The sequence below is a fragment of the Globicephala melas genome, chromosome 10 (assembly GCF_963455315.2).
Source record: "Globicephala melas chromosome 10, mGloMel1.2, whole genome shotgun sequence".
Lineage (NCBI taxonomy): Eukaryota > Metazoa > Chordata > Mammalia > Artiodactyla > Delphinidae > Globicephala > Globicephala melas.
In genome coordinates this window covers 33,920,943-33,941,881 of record NC_083323.1, presented here as the reverse complement: position 1 = coordinate 33,941,881, position 20,939 = coordinate 33,920,943, and the positions used below count along the sequence as shown (strand labels likewise).

General features: G+C 32.9%; 1 protein-coding gene across 1 annotated transcript in view; it reads left to right on the top strand.

The window, feature by feature from the left end:
• LOC132597900 (leucine-rich repeat and IQ domain-containing protein 1-like) overlaps positions 1–20,350 on the top strand; it is an 81,258-nt gene extending 60,908 nt beyond the window's left edge. The window contains exons 4-5 of the mRNA XM_060305557.1: positions 5–125; positions 19,833–20,350. Coding sequence (XP_060161540.1) covers positions 5–125; positions 19,833–19,975 — 264 coding nt within the window. The 3' untranslated portion in view covers positions 19,976–20,350. The remainder of the gene's footprint in view (positions 1–4; positions 126–19,832) is intronic.
• The last annotated feature ends 589 nt before the right edge of the window (positions 20,351–20,939 follow it).

The window sequence follows — 20,939 nt, the reverse complement described above, 5'->3', positions numbered from 1 at the left end:
CCAGGCAAGGCTTGTAAGCAGAGAAGACACGGATTTAGACCTTTTTTCCATGACCAGTGGAAGTGCTTTGTCTGTGAAGAGAGAAAAAAAAAATCAGGCACACAGACACTCAGCAGGATCTTCAAGTAAGTTGTGGTTTCCTTCAGAATTAATTTAGAAATCACAAATGAATTGATGGAAACTAATGCCAGCAAGCATTCTTTAACAGATAAGGGGTAGGATGCCAGCAACCAGAACTGCCCAAAACTATGCATTTGAATTTTTTCCTTCTTTAAATGTCTTCTTTTGATATAAACAGAATTAAATTATTTCAGAATTAATAGCATCAGTTTTTATTTTAATTGTATTCTGTGACTCAGTGGTCTACTCCCCCACCCCCCAACCCCCATGGATTGTATTGAATTCTTTGATCATTTAGTTCTAAAAGAATTTGTTTAGGCTAATTGTAAAAAGTTGGATTTATATATCAAAGTGGTGTGTTTTGGTCTTTTGTCATTAATTTAATATATATTGTAAGTAAAGTTTGTTTTTGAAGGAAATTTTTTTTTAAATAACAGATTTTAGATAATAATTTTATACTGTCAAAACCATGCTGTTAAAAACTATTTCCATTGAAAAGATGACAGTTTATATTTCTTAATGATGACTTTTTCCAATTGTAAACTTGTCACACACATCTGTTACCTTTAATTTGGTAATATAACTATATATATATCATGGTTTCAACAAGAATTGCATAGCAATTCTTAACTCTGAAAAGATTGTAAACATTAAAAAATATCTGTATCTTAGGATATTTGGGGGTAATAAAGCATAATTTTTTCAAACTCTTCAATTAACTTACACTGTAGAGATTTTGAAATATCTTCTACAGTGTTATGGTATATGAGTATAAAAGATGTTTCATTTAATACCGTATTTTGTTAATTTTCCCAAAGTATACTGAACCTCAGAAGTCCACACATTAACTTACACTTCATTTTAAGGAACAGTTATTCTATAAAAAGATTTATTATTCATTGATGGTATGGTTATATACACACAAAGTCAATATTTGATTGAATATGAACAATTCAACAGTCCGGATGGTGCTCTTCAGAAAAATGAAAACTTCAAAATGATTCTCTGACTTTTCATCCAGATGCTTGGTATTATTAGATTACAGTCATTTAAATCCATTAATACATGCAAGTTCATTTTGATAAATTTTAATTTTGTTTTAAAATTATTCTTTTAATATGTCTAACTTAAAAATATTTCCCAGCCTTCAAAGTTCTTAGAGTGCTTGGATTTTCCTTACTTAATTATAGAATCTGGTCATGAAAGGTTACTCTAGTCAATATGGTTAAGAAATATTTTAGGTTCATTCACCTAACTAAAATTATTCATTTAATATAAATTTTCTACAGCAACATAATGTGTTAATTACATCAATTATATATATATATACTTATACATTTCAGAAGGAAATGTGCCACACATAATAATGAATATTGCCATATCCATTTTAAGCATTGCCTATTACAAACTCATATCACTTCGAAGCAGTGTAGGTAAAAAGAAACAAACCAAATAAAATTTTAACAAAAATTGCCTTGTCACTGTACAGAATAACAAAGCTTCTGTTCATAATGTACCATCTGAATGTTAAAACATAAATAACTCAATGTCAGCAACTATCCTGAAATGCACAAGCTTCATCTTTCACTTACATAGACACTGAATCATAGGTTTTAGAGTATACAAGATCATTATAGAGAGTTCATTTCTTAACACTTTCTCTAAGAAACTGTAGTAAGACAATTCTCACTGTAATTTCAATTAGTTTGTCAATAAGTGACATTATTGCAAACACTACTAATCACTAAATCTGTCCATCCTCATTGTAATTTCAATTAGTCAATAAGTGACGTTATTGCAAACACTACTAATCACTAAATCTGTTCACTTAGTGACAATTTAAGACAAGCCACTTTAGAAAAATAGAGTTTTTATTAAATAACAGAATGAATATGAATAAATACTACTTGCTGAATTATTGTCATTACTAGTTTACTATAATAGTCATGTAATATAATGGTAAAGGATGTGAGTGAGCTCAGACACCAGTTTGCCTAGATCTGTATCATGACTTAATTTCCTCATCCTTAAAATGGGAATGATACCTACCTTGTAGAGTTGTTTTAGGATCAAATGTAGCACATTTAAAATAGAATCTGGCTCAGAATAAGTGCTTAGTAAATGTTCTTTGTAATTGCTACCCACACATAGCTGTAAAAAAAAAAAATCAATTGAGGTAAGAGTAAGATATTGAAGTCTCTAGTGTCGAGTCACACGGGCTAACGAGTTCAGCTTAAAAGAAATGTACTCTTAATAGTTACTTGACTGAAAACCTTGGCATAACTTATTACCCATAGAAATCTTTTAACTCTCAAAGTCTTTGGGTCCTAGGCCCCCATGGTCCTGGGCCAACCACTTACAGTCTTGGTATTTTGAAAGCTCTTTTTCCAACAGCTGTCTCTCTCTCAAAATCTTGTCACCTTATTAAAATATTTCTTTTAGCTTTGCAAGCCAAATCTAGAGAGTAGTTTATGGGCTGCAGCTCTAAAATTCTTTCAGCCTTTGAGCTTTTCTAGGTATTTCTCTTTAAATGTTGCTGTAATATTTGTAACATGTATTCTTTACAATTAGATACATTCAGGTTTAAAAACCCCATTCCACCATCACATGTAAGTTGTGTGACCTTGGATAAATTATTTAACCTCTGAGAATGAGTTTATGATCTATAAAATGGAAGTATAATGTCTATCTCATAGAGTTGTAGTGAGGAATAAATAAGTAAAAATATATGTAAAGTATGTGATATATTGCCTAGTAATAAGTAAGGATTTAAAGTATAGTCCTTGTTGTTTGTATTGTTTGTTATTGTTGTATGTTTTATGTTACTGCTGCGTTACTTTAAATAACTTCAAAGTAGAGTTGTCTTCCTTTTCTGTGTGTCAAATAATTCCAGAACCACTGTACTTTCAGCATGCTATCCATCTCAAGCAATACTGTCTTTTCTTAGAGAATTTCCTGGTTTTTTGTCCTTTTCCTTTTAGGTCTTATTGCTGTCTTACAGAAGGCCAAGGGAATCTTCTGCTACCTATCTTTATAATCTATCTAATGACTTGAAAAGAGATGAAAGAGGTCACATTCTTATTAAAAAATGTGCCATTTATAAAATGACTATGCCAAGAAATTTCCTCATTTAGACAATATTTAGATTAAAATATTTGATTTCCTTAAATGGTTTTGGTTTTGGTTTTCTCGATTAATGTTCCCATTTAATACTTAAAATAAAGGATGCATTACAGTAATAATAACTTTATTGCTCTAGCAATTTATAGCTTAACCAATTTCTTTTAATTATCTTTTCTTATTTATAATGATTATTTTTCTTTGATAGCTAATATAAATGAGACTTAGAGTGTTTATTTAATTTGACTTTGGCACAAAAAAAACTTAGCAAGGGAAAGCAGCAACTTGAACCCATCTTTTCTTATTCCAAACTCAGTGCTATATTGTCTTCTGTTCTTCCTTGGGCCAAAATATATAGCTTAGTAAGAATAGAACATAATTAATGTAGTTCCTCTTATTCATTCATTCAAGAGCCATTTATTGATTGATCATTACTCACTGTATACCTAGTTTAGGTTTCCAGTTGCCTTCTTATCATCTCTGCACTTTCCAGGACATACTCCATTTTCAAAGTCAGCCAGGGACTGAGAATCCACAATACCTCTGTAAGAGTGCATAGTCAGCCCCAAATCAGCTTCTTCTTTGAGCATGTCTAAACTCTCATGAAATGTAAGCCCTTTTAATATGGTACTGAATTTTCTGAATATGGAAAAAAATATTTTTCAGAAGTAAAACAGCTAATGTTGTTGGAGTGAAGAAGGCTTCTTGGAGGCAATTGATCTGTACCTAGAATGACATTTGGGATTTAAGTAAGGAAAAAAGTGGAAATAAATCCACTAAACAAAGGCAAAGGGTGAAATATATTTGTGAAACTTTGAGGAGTCTGTCTGGACCAGAGGTTCCACATACTGAAGTAATGTAAAATAAGGTTGAATTAAAAATGAAGCCTAGTTTCAGGTAAGTTTGAAAGCAAAGTGGAGGAATTGGACTTTCCTACTGATAAGGAGTAACAAAGATTTCTGAACATACCTTAGTGTTTCAGAAAGCCTAAGATCAGTTGAAGAAAGGCATTCTGAGTCAATCCTAACATCATACAATGACTCCAATATATTGACAAAGTAATTTTACAGCTCTTATCAAAAAAGGTTAATTTGATTATCAAAAATACAAAGTGAAATATATAGTTTACTAGATGTCAGTGCTCTGTAGTATGTGGAGATTGAGAGACTAAGGTGGTAGCTAAAGGAAAAGTAGATTTCAAGGATGACCATTAAAGTTTACTCCAAATTTACTAAGTACATTCCATTGACATAAATTAAAATTTGCAAGTCAAGAATTATTAGCATGTTATATATTCATGTATGTCTGTATGTATATATGTACATATTTATGGTATCTAATTTGTACATAGCTGCAGTATACACACGTAATATGCATTTATAATCCCTCACTGAGTAAACTTAAGACTTAAATGGTGTTGCATATATCTGTGGGTCATTACATAAACCACATCATGGGTACGTAGTGGGTGCAAGCAATTGCATGCCTACAATAAGCAAAGCACTCTACAGATCATTAAGCAAGTACAAAGATGGACAGGTACAAGAGTTAGAACAGCCAACACAGTGTTGAAGGAGAAGAACAAAGTTGGAAGGCCAACACATCCACTTCAATACTTACAATAAAGAAAAAAGCAAATTAGAATGAGATACCACTATACACCTATTAAAGTGGCCAAAATCTAGAACACTGACAAAACCAGATGCTGGCAAAGATGTGGAGCAACAGGGTCTCTCATTCATTGCTAGTGGGAATGCAAAATGGCACAGCCACTTCGGAAGACAGTTTGGCACTCTCTTACAAAACTAAACGTACTCTTACCATAAGATCCAGCAGTTTTGCTCCTTGGTCTTTACTCAAAGGAGTTGAAAGCTTACGTCCATAGAACAACCCGCACATGGATGTTTATAGCAGCATTATTCATAATTGCCAAAATTTGGAAGCAACCAAGATGTCATTTAGTGGGTGAATGGCTAAATAATCTGTAGTACATCAGATAATGGAATATTGCTCAAGGCTAAAAAGAAATGAGCTACCAAGCCATGAAAAGACATGGAGGAAACTTAATTGCATATTAATAAGTGAAAAAAGTCGATCTGAAAAGGCTACATACTGTATGATTCCAACTATGTGACATTCTTGAAAAGGTAAAATTATAAACAGTAAAAATGTCAAAGGTTGTACGGGGTTGGGTGGAAGAAGAATAGGTTGAGCATAAAGGATTTTTAGGGCAGTGAAAATAATCTGTATGATACCATAATGATGAATACATGCCATTCATTATACATTTTTCCTGACCCATAGAATGTACAAAACCAAAATCCAAGAGTGAACTGTAATGTAAACTGTGGACTTCAGGTGGTTATATTTTGTCAGTTTAATTTCATCATTTGTAGCAAAGGTACCTCTCTGGTGGGGATGTTGATAATGAAGGAGGCTATGCATGAGTGGGGGCAGGAGGTATATGGGAAGTCTCTGTACCTTCCTCTCAATTTTTCTGTGAACCTGAAACTGCTCTAAAAAAATAATCTTAATAAAAGTGAGGAGGGGAAAAAAGAAAAAAAAGTGAAAAGAAAAGCTCAGAAAGGTGTTCCTTACCAGCTATTGCCTGAGATTTACTTTGGAATAGGTGGGATTTAGCTTTTAATTTTATAAATAAATTGTCCAGAGCTAAGGACGCAGAAAGTTGTAGAGCTGAGACTCAAATCTGAGTCTCCTGATTCCTAGTGTAAAGATATCAATTGCTTCCCATCCAACTTGTCCGCATCATGAATGCTTTGCTTCTGTCTATCTCAACGTAAAGATGGGACAAAAAGACAATATTATAAATTATGATTTCTTTTTTAAAAAAAGTACAAAGAGGAATTGTATATGCTTAGCACTTAAGAGAATAAATGAATTTATCAGCCATTGTTGCTTTTCTCCTATATCATATATTCATATCACCTTATTTTTCAATGGATATTATCTTCTCCAGAACAAGGGAAAACATTTCCATTAACATTTTATGTCCTTCTCTCTAAACTGTTTGTATGAGATTTATACTAGTAAATGGTTACAGATTTTAAAGAAAGGTTGTAATATGTTATAAATAGCACTCTATTATGGAATTCAGTCAACATGAAGATGGAATTTTGAAGGACTTAGCCTCTATCAGGGAGGAAAATCTAAACACTTTATTTCAGATTCCATTGGCCACAACAGTGTGGTACTAATTTTCCATGTTTCTTGTTTATTCTCCTTCTCCCCTGCTAGTATGTATGTTCCAGGGGGGCAGGGAATTTAATGGAGTATCCTTGGTGCCTAGACTAACTCTGGCGCATGGTGGGGCCTTTGATGTAAATTTGATGAATGAATTAATGTATGAATGAATGAATATGGCCATCCTTTAGCTGCATTAGAGCCAGAAAAGAGAATATCTGACATTTTTTTCGAGTTCCGTAGAGGGAGGCAGGCTGTACTGACAAAGAAGTTGGGTGGAAGGTTTACTGTTTGGTAGACATTCAAGTATCTGCCAAGGCTTCTAAAAGCACCTGGCCTGTTCAAACTCCTGGTACTATTATCATTAAAGAGGACAATCTACCTAAATGGCAAGGATTTCCTTCTGGGTGAGTCTGTCAAACAACTCAGATCATGAGCTGCGAGTTCCCATAGATCTAGCCTACATGAAGCCAATCCTGTCATTTGTTCATTCAAAAATATGTATGGAGTGCTCCTTGAAGGCCATCGCATCATACAGGGGAAAGAGTGCTGAGCATAATTCTGGCCTTCATGGAGTTATAATCTACATAAATATCTACTGTGACAGTCTGGGTCCAATCAGGAGATAGTTATTGTAAAGTAGGTTAAACAGGGAAAGCTTAAGTGTTACTTATGCTAAAAGAACAAGTATGAAATGTAAGGAATGGTATATCCTAGGGCTGAGGAAGAGCACCCAAGGAAGATAAACTTGGAAGTTCGGACTACATTGGAGAAGGTGTGGTTTGGCCACTGAATAGCAGAGAAGTTCTTGGTTTAGCCAGACCAAGGCTGGTCTGGGGTTACAGGGCAACTCTCTGGAGTAAAGGAGGGGGAAAGGTGATGAGCAGTGGGTAGCGTGGGCAGTGAGTGGACTTGATAAGGGCAGAAGGTGTGCAGGCTTTGTTTCCCTGTGGAGAGGACAGCACACAGGTTATGGTTAGGTCGAAGCTGCAAGGTTGCAGAGGGATCATGTTCTGGGCCTGTGGCTCAGGCAGCTTGTATCAGAGGGCCTCAAACCCACAAGGCCAACCCCACCACCTCCATCTATGCCAGAAATTGCAAAGCCTCTTCCTCTGGCAGTGACCCTTCAGTACCCTCTACTGAGAAGGCTTCACGTTTTTCTCACTTTAAAGGAGAAATGCTTAAAGGAATTCTTTTATCACAAAACATGTAATGAAGAGTGTATTCATTGCTAAGAGGCAATACATTGATAACTGACACATATGCATGTACTAAATTACTAGTCTCTGAATACAGTCATTTTTATATATATATATGTATATATGAATTATCAGTATATGTATGAAAAATATCCTTATAAAAATAAGTTGGACTCACTGTTCTCCCAAGGAGATTCACAACTTGGACCAAATTAAGACCTAGTATTATTTTACTCAGGGAGTCTTAGGCTAAAAATCATGTTTAATTGAGAAAACTTGCAAAAAATTTTTCGCAATTGAGAAAAACTGAGAAGACCTCAAATTGTTAAGATAATGTTGTCCCATCATTTCTTTCTTCTAAGTTTTAGAAACTATTGAAACTTCCAGCCTATAAAGCCATGTCATTAACTAGGGAAAACAATTAACTAGGGAATGACTTTAATAAAGTATAGCATAGCTCTTACTAAACTGGAATTATGAAGCACAGAGGTGAGAGATGATTGATATGTCAATTGCATTTTTTTTTTTTTTTTTTTTTTGCGTTATGCGGGCCTCTCACTGTCGTGGCCTCTCCCGTTGCAGAGCACAGGCTCCGGATGCGCAGACTCAGCGGCCATGGCTCACGGGCCCAGCCGCTCCGCTGCATGTGGGATCCTCCCGGACCCAGGAACGAACCCGTGCATCGGCAGGCGGACTCTCAACCACCGCGCCACCAGGGAAGCCCCTGTCAGTTGCATTTTTAAACACACTGAGAGACAGTGTGGTATTGGTAAGAGTATGTGTTAAGAGATTAAGAAGTCAATTTCTAGTCCTGCCCTGGCTCCTCACCAGCTTGTTTGTGACCTTAGGTTTGGGAGGAAAAGGTACCCTGGAATAGTGGAAAGAAATTTGGAGAAGGACAGATTGAATTTGAATCCCATTTCTCACACATATGTTTTTGTGAGCTTAGATGAAATACTTCATGTTCGGTTTGTTCATTTAGAAAATATCCTGGGACTTCCCTGGTAGTCCAGTGGTTAAGACTCCGCACTCCCAATGCAGGGGGTCCGGGTTCGATCGCTGGTCAGGGAAATAAATCCCACATGCCGCAACTAAGACCAGGCGCAGCCAAATAAATAAATAAATATTTAAATATATATATATCTGGGCTTCCCTGGTGGCGCAGTGGTTGAGAGTCTGCCTGCCGATGCAGGGGATACGGGTTCGTGCCGCGGTCCGGGAAGATCCCACACGCCGCGGAGCGGCCGGGCCCATGAGCCATGGCCGCTGAGCCTGCGCGTCTGGAGCTTGTGCTCCGCAACGGGAGAGGCCACAACAGTGAGAGGCCCGCGTACAGCAAAAAAATAACTAAATAAAATAAAATAAAATAAAAAAATATATATCCTGCTGAAAATTAGATGAGTATATAAATATATATTTTGTGTTCATGTGGGAAGGGGGGAGAAAAACAAACATAAATGAGATCCAAAAATTCTTATAGCTTTAAAATTCCATAATCTGCAACTAAAACAATAAAACTTTATATATGACAGCTTTCCAATTAGAAGGCAACAGAAGCTATTATTTCTAATTTTTTTTGTATGAAAATCATGTCTGTAACTGAAAATTTTCTCCATGCCAGAATACTTTTAAATGACCCTGATTTCAATCATTGCTTAAATTATCTGATTACTTGAGCTAAGCAGTCAACTGAGATGGGAAATAAATAAATCTTTCTTTTAAATGTTTTCTAAATAAGGATCAGAAAGGGCTTCCCTGGTGGCGCGGTGGTTGAGAGTCCACCTGCCGATGCAGGGGACACGGGTTCGTGCCCCGGTCCGGGAAGATCCCACATGCCACGGAGCGGCTGGGCCCGTGAGCCATGGCCACTGAGCCTGCGCGTCCAGAGCCTGTGCTCCGCAACGGGAGAGGCCACAACAGTGAGAGGCCACAACAGTGAGAGGTCACAACAGTGAGAGGCCCGAGTACCGCAAAAAAAAAAAAAAAGATCAGAAAATTCCATCATCTATGAGAAATGATGGCTATTTCATAAAATCAAGTTGAATTTTAAAAATCTAGGAGTGCTTCTAAAACTCAGCATGCTTACTAAAATAATTTGGCTTAAGAATATTCTACAGTAAATGCTTACTTAGTTGATATCTTAATGTCCCAATACATTTTTTTAAAAAGACAAAAAAATTTCCTATTGAGAACCCAGTCAACATTTCATAGGGTGGTATTTGGAAATTATCTTTAGCTTAATCTTTAGCTAGATGGTTACTTTTTAGAAAGAAGTTGCTTGTAAATTTTAAATTAAGTAGGGAACCAGCTATAGGCCTACAGGTAGGAGGTAATTTAATAAATAGGTTATCCTGAAAGTAATTAGTAAAGCCTATAAAATTTTGTACAAATATAAATTGTTATTACAGGAAAAACAAAGGAATTACATGTTAGGCAGCTATCCTCATTAAAAGAAATTTCAGTTTTTCAACTTAGAAGACTGTGTGAAAGGTGGCCTTTGTTGGGAGATTGGGATTGACATATATACACTAACATGTATAAAATAGATAACTAATAAGAACCTGCTGTATAAAAAAATAAATAAAATTTTTAGAAATGAAAAAAAAAGAGGTGGCCTTCATTTTAAATCTGATTATTCTCATGCAGAGTATTAATTAGAGAACCAGGACTGCAGTGTCTCCTGAAGGAAGCAGTGTTATGTTTTGAAAATTCTAGTATTTTTATGGGCAAAAACCAGAAGGAGAGAGAGGATTTCTCTCTTTTTTTAGGGGATCTCTTTTGAAAATAAGGCTAATAACATTAGTAATACTTTAAATCCACCCTGAATGAATTGTACCTCTGAAGTTATTTGTGGCTGTTTTAATCAATGAACATTTAATGAACACATTATATATTATATATATTATATATTAGGCATGATTCTATCTCTAATAGAGATGATTTCAAATTCAATTAAATATCAAAATTGTAAATTTTTTAAAAATACAAGTAAGCTTGTGTACCTTATACTTAATATAGCAAATATTACAAAATTTTTAAAAAGTAAAGCTTAAATTTATTTTCAAAAATTGTCTTATTATTTTGGTATTTCAAAAACATGAACAATATATCTTATGTGAAATAGCTTTGGTTTTTCTCTCTGAAAGTATTAATAACAAGTTTCATCCAACACAAAGATGTGTTAATGAATGGCAATGTTAATTTTTAATGTGGGAGGACCCACATCTCTGGTCAAGAGCCGTCTCTCTCCACTCCTACAGTAAGGAAACTTGATTGGGTGAATACAGTTGTAAATATAGTTATAAATGACTTTAATTTATGAATACTAGTCACTGATGCTTCACTGGTGAATTTATCTCCCCATTTTGTCATCTTGCTGCTCTCCAAGCCTTCTGCCACCCTACTCCTAACCTGCATCTCCTTTGACATTTCCCTTTTTCAAGGCTCCAAGATCCCTAACTAGAATTTTGACCATTTTGGCAGCTCTGCTACTTCCAACTGATTCCCTACATTCCATAACTTAAATTTACAAATCAATTAATTCCTCACTGGATGTTTAGAAACGTTTTACATTTAACTTAATTTTCTGTCACATAGAGTGATCAAAAGGTGAGTGAAAGTTATGTTTAATTATGTCCTTACCTGCATATTTTTTAGTATAGACTGAAACTATATATTAAAAAAAAAAAATGAGTTTTGGTTCAGTTGTCCACTACTTAACTAGCATATTGAGTTTACTTGTACATGGCCTTTAGAAACTCTAGGTAGCTATGTAATTCTGATACACTGTCCTCATATACTTTCTTAAAGAAAAAAACCATGTAGTTTCTAATATTCCATGTCTATTTTTGCAAAGTTCAAAGGCGACACTCATTGATGTTATTTTATTAAAGTATATGTTCATGTAATTCAGCCCAAATCATTCAAATATGGGAGTGTTCTTTGAAGGACTTCAGAAATTCTGGTAACACCTACTTTACAAAGACCTTGACAGGTGAACAGAAAGACAGTGACATAAGTGAAGGATAAGAAAGTCTGAAAAAAATCTTTTAATAAAGTAATTCTTAAATTAAAAAATCATGTTGGAAGGGGAGGGATTAATAGGTGAAGCATAGAAAACTTCTAGGGCAGTGAAAATACTCTCTATGATACCATAATGATGAATAAATGTCATTATATGTTTGTCCAACCCACAGAATTTCAATACCAAGAGCGAGCCATAATGTAAGCTCTAAACTTTGGGTGATTATGATATCATTTAATCAACATAACAAATGTACCTCTCTGGGGAATGTCAATAATGGAGATGGCTGTGCATATATGCGGGCCAAGTGTACATGGGAAATCTCTGTACCTTTACCTCAATTTTGCTGTGAACCTTAAACTGCTCTTTTTAACAAAATAAAGGCTTAATAATAAAGAAAAAAAAATCATGTTAAGGGTTATGATATAATACATAGATACAGGTAAGATATAGATATGGATACAGATAAAGAAATATCTTTCTGTTGTTTTTCCTCAGCTTACAGAAATTAAGGATAGTATTGTTTTTCATTTATACATTTTATTCATTTTTAGTTCATAGGCCTATTTCCCATAATGGACAGTTCTTTCCATTACAAGACATGCAAAAACAGATACACATCTCACATTTGCTGCCTAATGATTTTCTTTATGGTACTGTTATATTAGAAGCATACTTTATTTCTTAAAATTAAAAAAGATATTGTCTTCTTTTTAATAAAATTTAGTCATGTAAAGCCAAGTTTCACTTGTGTTACTGTCACTTACTTTTGGACAAATACTTTAACTGCATTGCCTCAGTTTCCCCATTTTTAAAATGAGGGTGGTATGTATCGTGCACAGTTTTATTGAGGATTAAATGAGATGGTGAATAAAAAATGCCAGGTCAGGGCCTGGAACATAATGGACTCCTAAATCCCTGCTACTCCTTCAGTATGACATTTTCAGGAAGGTTATGAGTAAATGGACATTGGCAGAATTGAAGACAAATGCATGATGAGAAAATGTGGACAATAGCACATAATAGTCTTTTAATAGACTTGATAGTAGTAAAAAGTAATATAATTGTGTACAAGCAAAAATATTGTTGATGTTAAATGCACAATAAAGAGGTTGTTTAAAAGCACACTGTAGTAATACTTTTAATTAACTGGCATACTTATAAATGATGGCATTCTGCCCACAAAATCTTCTTATAAAATAATTCCACAATACCACTATCTATGTCAGTTGTTGCAAAATTTCATAGTAGACATAAAAATTGACTTACCAGAACTTCCCATTTAAAATATTCAAACTTTAATCCTGCTCTAGGTGTTATATTTTTCCCCAGATAAAAATAAGGTAAAAATAAGATTTTTATAAATAACTGTGGCCAAGGTAAACTTTTTTGTTCTGTGTATAATAAAATCTGGCTTTGTTTATCCTCTTGTTTCTTAGCTGAAGAGTTTGATTTTAAAGTAACACATCAGTAAAGAATCTTAGAGCTACATTATAGAATTACTATTTTTAAAAAATTTTGTTCAGCAAGAGCTTGTCTCTAACGATGTAAAAGTTTAAACTTTAAGGCTTTTATTTTATTATTGCTTAAACCATTAACTCTGATTTTTCTAGGTCTCAATTTTTTTGGCAGGAACTTTAATACAGATTTGTTAGGTCTTAATATTTTGTCCCTGAATAGACAAATACATTAACATTAACACTTCAACCCTTCAAATAGTCCCATAATCAGAACTGGATAGTCAAAATTAATTACTATTATACCAAGAGCATGTTTACGTGGTTGCTGGAAACATCCAACAGACATATATTAAAATTCTAGCACAGAGTAGGGCACATAATAAATAGCTGTTGATTTAATGTCCTTTAACAGCTAGCACAATACAGCCTGTTTCCAGGATCCGAGACAGTTTAATGAAACAGTCAACAATGATTCCAGACAGTTAAATATAACAGTTATTAGTAACCACAGAATAATGTTTACAGATCTAAAACAGTAGTTAGTTTCACCAGCAGTTGACATTATCCAGAGAAAGACAAATCTCAACTGTACTTGTGTGAGAGAACTAGTTGTACATATGTCAACTGCTTTATTCTTTGTAAAAAAACAAAAGAAAAACCCAACTTACACACATTTTAACAGTTTTGAGGACAGGATCCATGTATGCTCTATTGATAATAGATTAAAGCATCATGTTTCTAACTGTAATATTTTAGTTCTTACCCCTTTCCTTCATAAATAAATAGCTTGACTTTGACTTTTTTTTTTTTTTTTTTTTTTGGTTGTCGCTTTCCAACCGATTTCTTACACTAGCTAATGTGGTGCAAAAATAAATGGGTATGGTCAAATGTGAAATGCATTTGTCAAATGAATGAAACTGAAGTGCAATAATATAATAAATCCTCAGGCGAGTCATGTTTATTGTTGCCAAATGTCTCCCTGCTAAGAACTAATATGCATGAAAAGGGATAATGAAAGTTTCCATGAAAAGTTTTTGGGAAACCTATCCACAAGTCTTCGCTATCTGGGAATGTGGAAATAAGTATTTGTTTTATACAAGTTCCATATGAGGATTGTAAGGATGGAATTATGAGAATAGAGTGAAATAGAAAGCAACTGTAGTATGATGGTTACTAATATTACTTGGCACATGGAGGAATATTGACAGGGAAGCTTCATTGAAAGGCAGAATAGAACAGTGCCTGCTACATAATGGGCACTAAGTAAATACATATTGAATGAATGTGTAAATAAAAGGAAGAGTTTAAATGCAAGCTTTCAAAGACTCCAAGTGATCTTGAAAATCTAATTTAGATTTTAAATATTTAAATTCCAAAGGATAACTGCACAGTGATAAACATTTGGGAATTTACTTAAAATGCATATTTTTGCTATATGTTTACTCTTGGCAAAATTAATTAACATGGGAAAATGAGGGGTAAGACAAGGTTATTAGAAATTAGAGTGTTATATAAAAACTGGGTTGTTTCAAAGGAATATGCATATCAATTAAGGGTAAAAAATACTCTCAATTATTAGCATAATTCATGCCATTACTCCTTAATTACAAATGCTTATGGACACTTAGTTGTAAGTATAATAAAATTGAATAGAGTCGTGAAGAGAATAATTTTAGAATGACTGGAGAATTTGGGAACAGACCTTTTCTGAACTGACAAGAATAACGGGACATATGACCTGATTTTTTAGAACCAACTGTGTACAGAAGAAAATAGATGCCTAGATGACTTATAGATTTGTTAAATTTCATTCTTAATTCCTTACTGAGTTACACTTTTTATTACCTAGTAAATTTAGGAGGTTATATACGCAAGTATCTATGGTGGGAAGCCAGAAAAGCCAGGACAGGATAGTTATTTAAGGGTCACGTGACAGAAGGCAAATCTAATTCTGAAAAAATCACAAAACCAATTTAGATTTTATAACCAAAAAATAAATCACTCAAAAAAATTTCCTCCAGAAAAAAAATTAAAACAATCTTGTTTTATTAGTCAATATTATTGACTAATATTTTATTAGTTGACTAATTGACTAATAATTTTATTATCAATATTAGTATAAGAACCACAGGATTTAAAGAAACAAAATAGTATTTTTAGCACCACATTCTAGCCATCCTTGTCTGTGCAAACACACCTCTAAGAAGAAATCAACACAATAGTATGTTAAAAATAATAAAACCTGGGGAAACACTGTATACTGTAGGGAGGCCTCAAAGATTCTAGATCAAATATGAATAGTAGCTATTATGAAAGATGAAGAAATGGGCAAAATACAAAAGTAAAAATCTACATTGTATAACAAAATAAGATACCCTACCCTATATGATATGTATTAGATTTTATGCTCATTAGGAATTGTTTTTTCAAAATAAATGTACATAGACAAAGCAAATTATATGTGTCATGTTGATTTAAAAAGAAACATCAGGCATCATGATTTTTAGCAACAATAACAAATACTGTGGATATTTTTGTGACTATCAAATGTACCAAACCTAACTGGTTTTCTTTTTTATATGTCTCTTAAATATTGAGTAAGAAGGATAACTATAAATGTCATTGTCCAATTGGGATTTCAAGAAACAGGGAAATTTTATTAGTGTTTTTATAAGTTATAGAGAAAGCTTCTATTCACTGAAAAAGCTTGAAAACAATTTCAAAAACAAGCAAAATCACCATGTTACATTGAGGCAATCTGAATATGATATAAACAACCTGTTTATTTGTTTTATTTTCATTCTTAGTGTTAGACTTTATCTATCTATAAATACTCATTATAATTCAAGGCTGGATATAGCAATAGCCTTAAAAAGCAACTGTTATTTGAACACTGTAATATCTACCTCAACCTCAAACTTGCCCAGTGTAACTCACTCACAGCACTTAAATTGATGTAAACGCTTTGCTGCTAAAAATTTGTTCTGGTCACTTTCATTAAAATGTTGAATTTTTTTCCTTCATGCTTTACTTCTGCTGTATCTGCTGTTAAGCAGTACAATATGGGAAGGACTTTGAAATGATTTCTATATCCAGACACATACTGTATCGACAAAAATCCGATGACGTATTACTATACATCATGAAATTTCTATTTTAACCTGTTTAAGGAAGTTTTTCTTATTCATACCAGGAGAGTCATTCAAAGCATTTTACATATTAAATTACTTATCAAAACACAGCATATATAGACCTTGACATTTGTTAAAGAACCAAGGATTTAACCCCCCCAAAATTTTAAAGGACCAGAACAAATCTTTAGCAGAACACAGATTATGTGGCAAGCAGTGAGTTACTGGAAGATAGAGTGTACTTATCAACACATACTTTCAGAATATATGTAAGAGACTGATTGGTTGATTTGTATGGTCACCTGCAAATATGCAGCCTACTGTTGTTTAAAAAAACGTAAAATCTGTAACAATAATGTTGCAGGAAAGAGAACAAAACTGGCAAAGATCCTTTAGTTATAATTTTTTTATTCCAGGAACCCATCAGTAGGTCTAGCTCTAATATCCATTTTTTGAGGCAAGATTCTCTCACTATTGTATTTTCATGTGGGTAAGTAATTTCAGAATGATTATACATTAACTGTATTAAATTGCTTCTTTATTTTCTTTTTTTCATTTCTAGAGTAATCATAGGACAAAGTAACAGCTTTGCAATGAATGCCAATATGTGGTTCCTTCGTAGATCTGTTGCTTTACTCCTCAATCTTTCTGTATATCTGGTGGTTCAAGAATTTATATGATAACAAAGACTCTCACTATATGCAATGAGAGAATAAGCTATATCGATTACTGCTCAAATTGTTTATTTACATGTAGCAAAACAATAAAATGCAAGCTTATTTAATCACATCCAAAATATTGTTTTATAAAAAGCTATATATTCACATAAGTATTTATGTAATTTTAAAGACTAATTTCCTACAGCATTTTCATTCCACAGAAAATGTACTTCAAAATTGTTATAAAGCTGTCTTGTAATATCACGCAATATGTTTTTTAAATTATAATTATTTGCTGAAGGAATTACACTAAACAATGAAAAATATACAAGCTGCCTTTTAAATATAGGGTTACACTGTGGATGAGTACAAAAAGCCTTGAAGGTTCATCAGCAGCTTCAAAATAACAGAGAGTTATAACAGAACAGTATTAGGGAAAAAATGTGCCATACGGTAAATTTGTAGCCAATAGAAAAATTCTTTAGAATGCAGAAACACTGTTAAGAATGAGGATTTGGTCTACACAAAAGTTATGTTGTAATGCAATTCACTTTAATTTTGAAATTATTTTAGAAGTATATGAAACTATCTTTAAATATTTCAATGCTTTGTACAGAAAGTGCCACCTTTCTTACATATTATTTGCCATCTTTGATAAAAAGTTTATATTAAGAATAAAGGCATTAAATAATACATCTATCTACTATTAAGATACTTCCATCAAAAATATTAACCAATAATGGAGTTATGTTATTGAATTATATTTTAAAATATATAGTTATTTCTACTTATTACCTTGAATAATGCTTGCAAGGAACTTGATTTAGCTTTACTATTGGAACAAAACATTTGTGTTAGCCATTTGTGGAAATTCACTTACTCTTTTATTAATCTCTAGTTTTTTATCTTCATTAAATGTACCTGAATTTTAAATATGTCCCAATAGCTCCTCATTTCTCAATCCTCTCTGCCGCCCTGCCCATCAAGCCCCAGCATTCTCCCTTGATAATGTGCTCTCATAAATAGGTACTTGTTATCCAGGAAATAGTTTATTCATCAAAGAATTTTTACTTGCTAGGGCAAGGTGAGGGTTTGCTGTTACTGTTGTTTTTTTTAAATAGACCAAAGTAGACATTCCATTCTGTTATTTGGTTAAAAAAATGTATATATATATATTTCCAATATGGAGCTAGCAAATAGAGGACAAGCTTTGAGGATGCTTTCTTAGTTTTTTAGGCCACTATTTTATCATTAGGAAATTCTTGCTTTTATGTAGCAGTAGCATTCCTGTTGCTTGAAAGAGTTCTTGCAGTTCTTGAAGTTTTACAGAGGATACTGACTGACTTACTGCGGGTGGTTTAGCACAGGCTAAATCTGGCTGGCACATAGAAGCCAACTTCACTTGGTATATCTCTTGTTTGTCTCTCTGCTGAGATTGTCTTCATGAGGGCCAGCTGTGAAGGTCTCTAAACTGCACTCTCTTCTATCTCTTAATTCCATCACAGACTTCTGCCTATAGTCATAGGCATCAGCCTTTCTGTGCCTAGATTACCATTTCCTAAAACAATAGCTTTTAATATTTTTTCCTACCTTTTAGTAACATTTTCTGTATGGACTAAAAGTAAAATATGCTTCCTTTATAGAGATTCATTAACTCCTTTGAATTTGTTTTCCTAATCATAGTTTTAAGATTAAAAATCAAAAAGCAATACTCTGTTTTAAAAAAGCTTTTAAATATAAGATGGACTTTTACAATCAATTTTCACCATCATGCTGCATCAAATTTGAAATTACAGACCAATTTCCACAAACGGTCTAATGTTTTCAAACCTTTCTATTTGGACATATATTTTTAAAATATTTTAAAATTTAGTTGGGGAAGTATTAATCCAGAAAAAAAAATTTTGATATATTTCCCTCTAAACTTATTTAAAGCACAAAATCATCACAACGAAGAAGAGTCACGTGGTTTGAACCTTTGCCTCGAACCAGGACTGAGGGAGCTCTGGAATGCCTCACTTTGCTGCTTCTCAAATCGTTTCCCCACTGATACAGCCCTGTGCACTTGCTTAATCCTCAGGAGATTTGAAGCAGACGATCATACTTCTTTAATAGTATTCTTGATACGGCATCTTGGGGTCTTGCCGAGTAAAACATTCCTAATCTGCTATCCCATTCTTGCAACTACCATGTGCTTTTAACCCTCTAACAATTTTTGTTACTTTTTTCTGGATAAATTCTAACTTGTTGAATGTAAATAATTATTTCTTCCATCTTATAGCACCTACTTACAAAGCATTCTCCCAGGTCTAACCACCATTGCAATATAATCAGAAAGTTAATCTTCACAACAACCCTGTAATGCATGATCATTTCCCTCATTTATAAAACTAAGGTTCAGAAAGGCTGTGACCTGTCCAGTCACAAAGCCAGACTAGAAGCCATGAATATCTTTAGATTCTGCATCTAATATTCTTTCCATTTTGCCAAGGTTTGTTTTTCTGAAAAAGTTCTTAATTCAATAGGACTATTTCTAAAACTAATTTTAACATATTCATTGTTTATGAAATATAAACAATTATAAAAATTTAAACTATGAAAACATAAATGTAAATATCTAGAAACTAAGACATATCATTTCATAGTCTTGAAATACCAGGGACATTTGGATTGTAGATAGAAGGAAATTGTTATATCTGTTTAATTTTTTAAGTCAGTTTCTTTCATTTAACCTAAATACAATTATACTAAACTTTGATTATATTATTTTGCAAACAAAAAGGAAACTCAATATACTTTTTTTAAACTGAAAGATCATACAGTTCTAAAATGCATGTGATTGACAAATATATTTCTTTTAAATATAATTTTACTTGGATCAAGTTAAGTGAAAGTGAACATTTAATGTCACTGTCTAGGTTGTTCAGTTAAGGGAATACTTGCATCAATGATAACAAATACAAGACCTTCTAAGAAAGAACGTATATCATTCCGTGACAATCCTGTACAACTCAGTGGTGGATGGGGAAGTGGCAAAAAGAAGGTGAAAACTTCAAACTAATCCTTCAAGCTTCAGCATTCAAAGCATATGGCACACGGTTTCTTTTCAAGAGGTCTGTGGATAACTGGTCATATTACCAATCGGATACAAGGTTTTAAGTGTATTTAATTTGTATTATTATACATATTTCACGATTCTGTTTTCTGATGGATTTCTCTTATATTCCATCTGTAAAATACAGTTTTGCTGTTGTTCCTGTGTTCATATGGAATGGCTTCCAGAAATTAATTCTTGAAATATTGTAATGGAATTTGCATATCCAATTTCTTTTTTTATTTAAAATGTTTATTACACATGTACTAGAGATGGTTTTTGTAAGCAATAATAAATTGTAATACCATAAATATTATCATAAGAGAATATAACTGTATTTTATTGGACCATTTATAGTTCTAATGGATCATTAATATATTAATAAACTTTATTTGACTATATTATTATAATTGGATATTTCAAAGATAAATTGACATGTAAATTAATTCAGAATAGAAAATGAAAATAGCCTTTTTCTTTTCCTTTGTCATCTTAAATAGATTAGAGTTATGTTAAGAAAATATACATCCCATTTAAATTTCAATGACATAAATTTAAATATTTATCAATTTAATGATTGGATATTTTATTTGTAATGTTTCATTCTTATCATTTATAAAGGGTAGATGCTCATTCTGGTTCATTAATATTATTCTTCTGAACCAAAAATACTCTATAATTTTAATTTTTAATGTGCCTTAAAATAATTATCGTTAAAAAATCTTTTCAACTTTTCAAACCCCAGTCTTATAATTTTGTAATGTTAATATATTTTCTAAAATTACAGATGAGTTTTATTAAACTCTTACTATTGTGCAGTCAATATTCTGTGATAGCTTAGTAAATCTAATGTGCAAAATGCTGCATTTACCTTTCATGCTCCTTAGCATCTTTAACTCTCCTGAGTCTGGGGCTTTTTTCACAAAGCTAA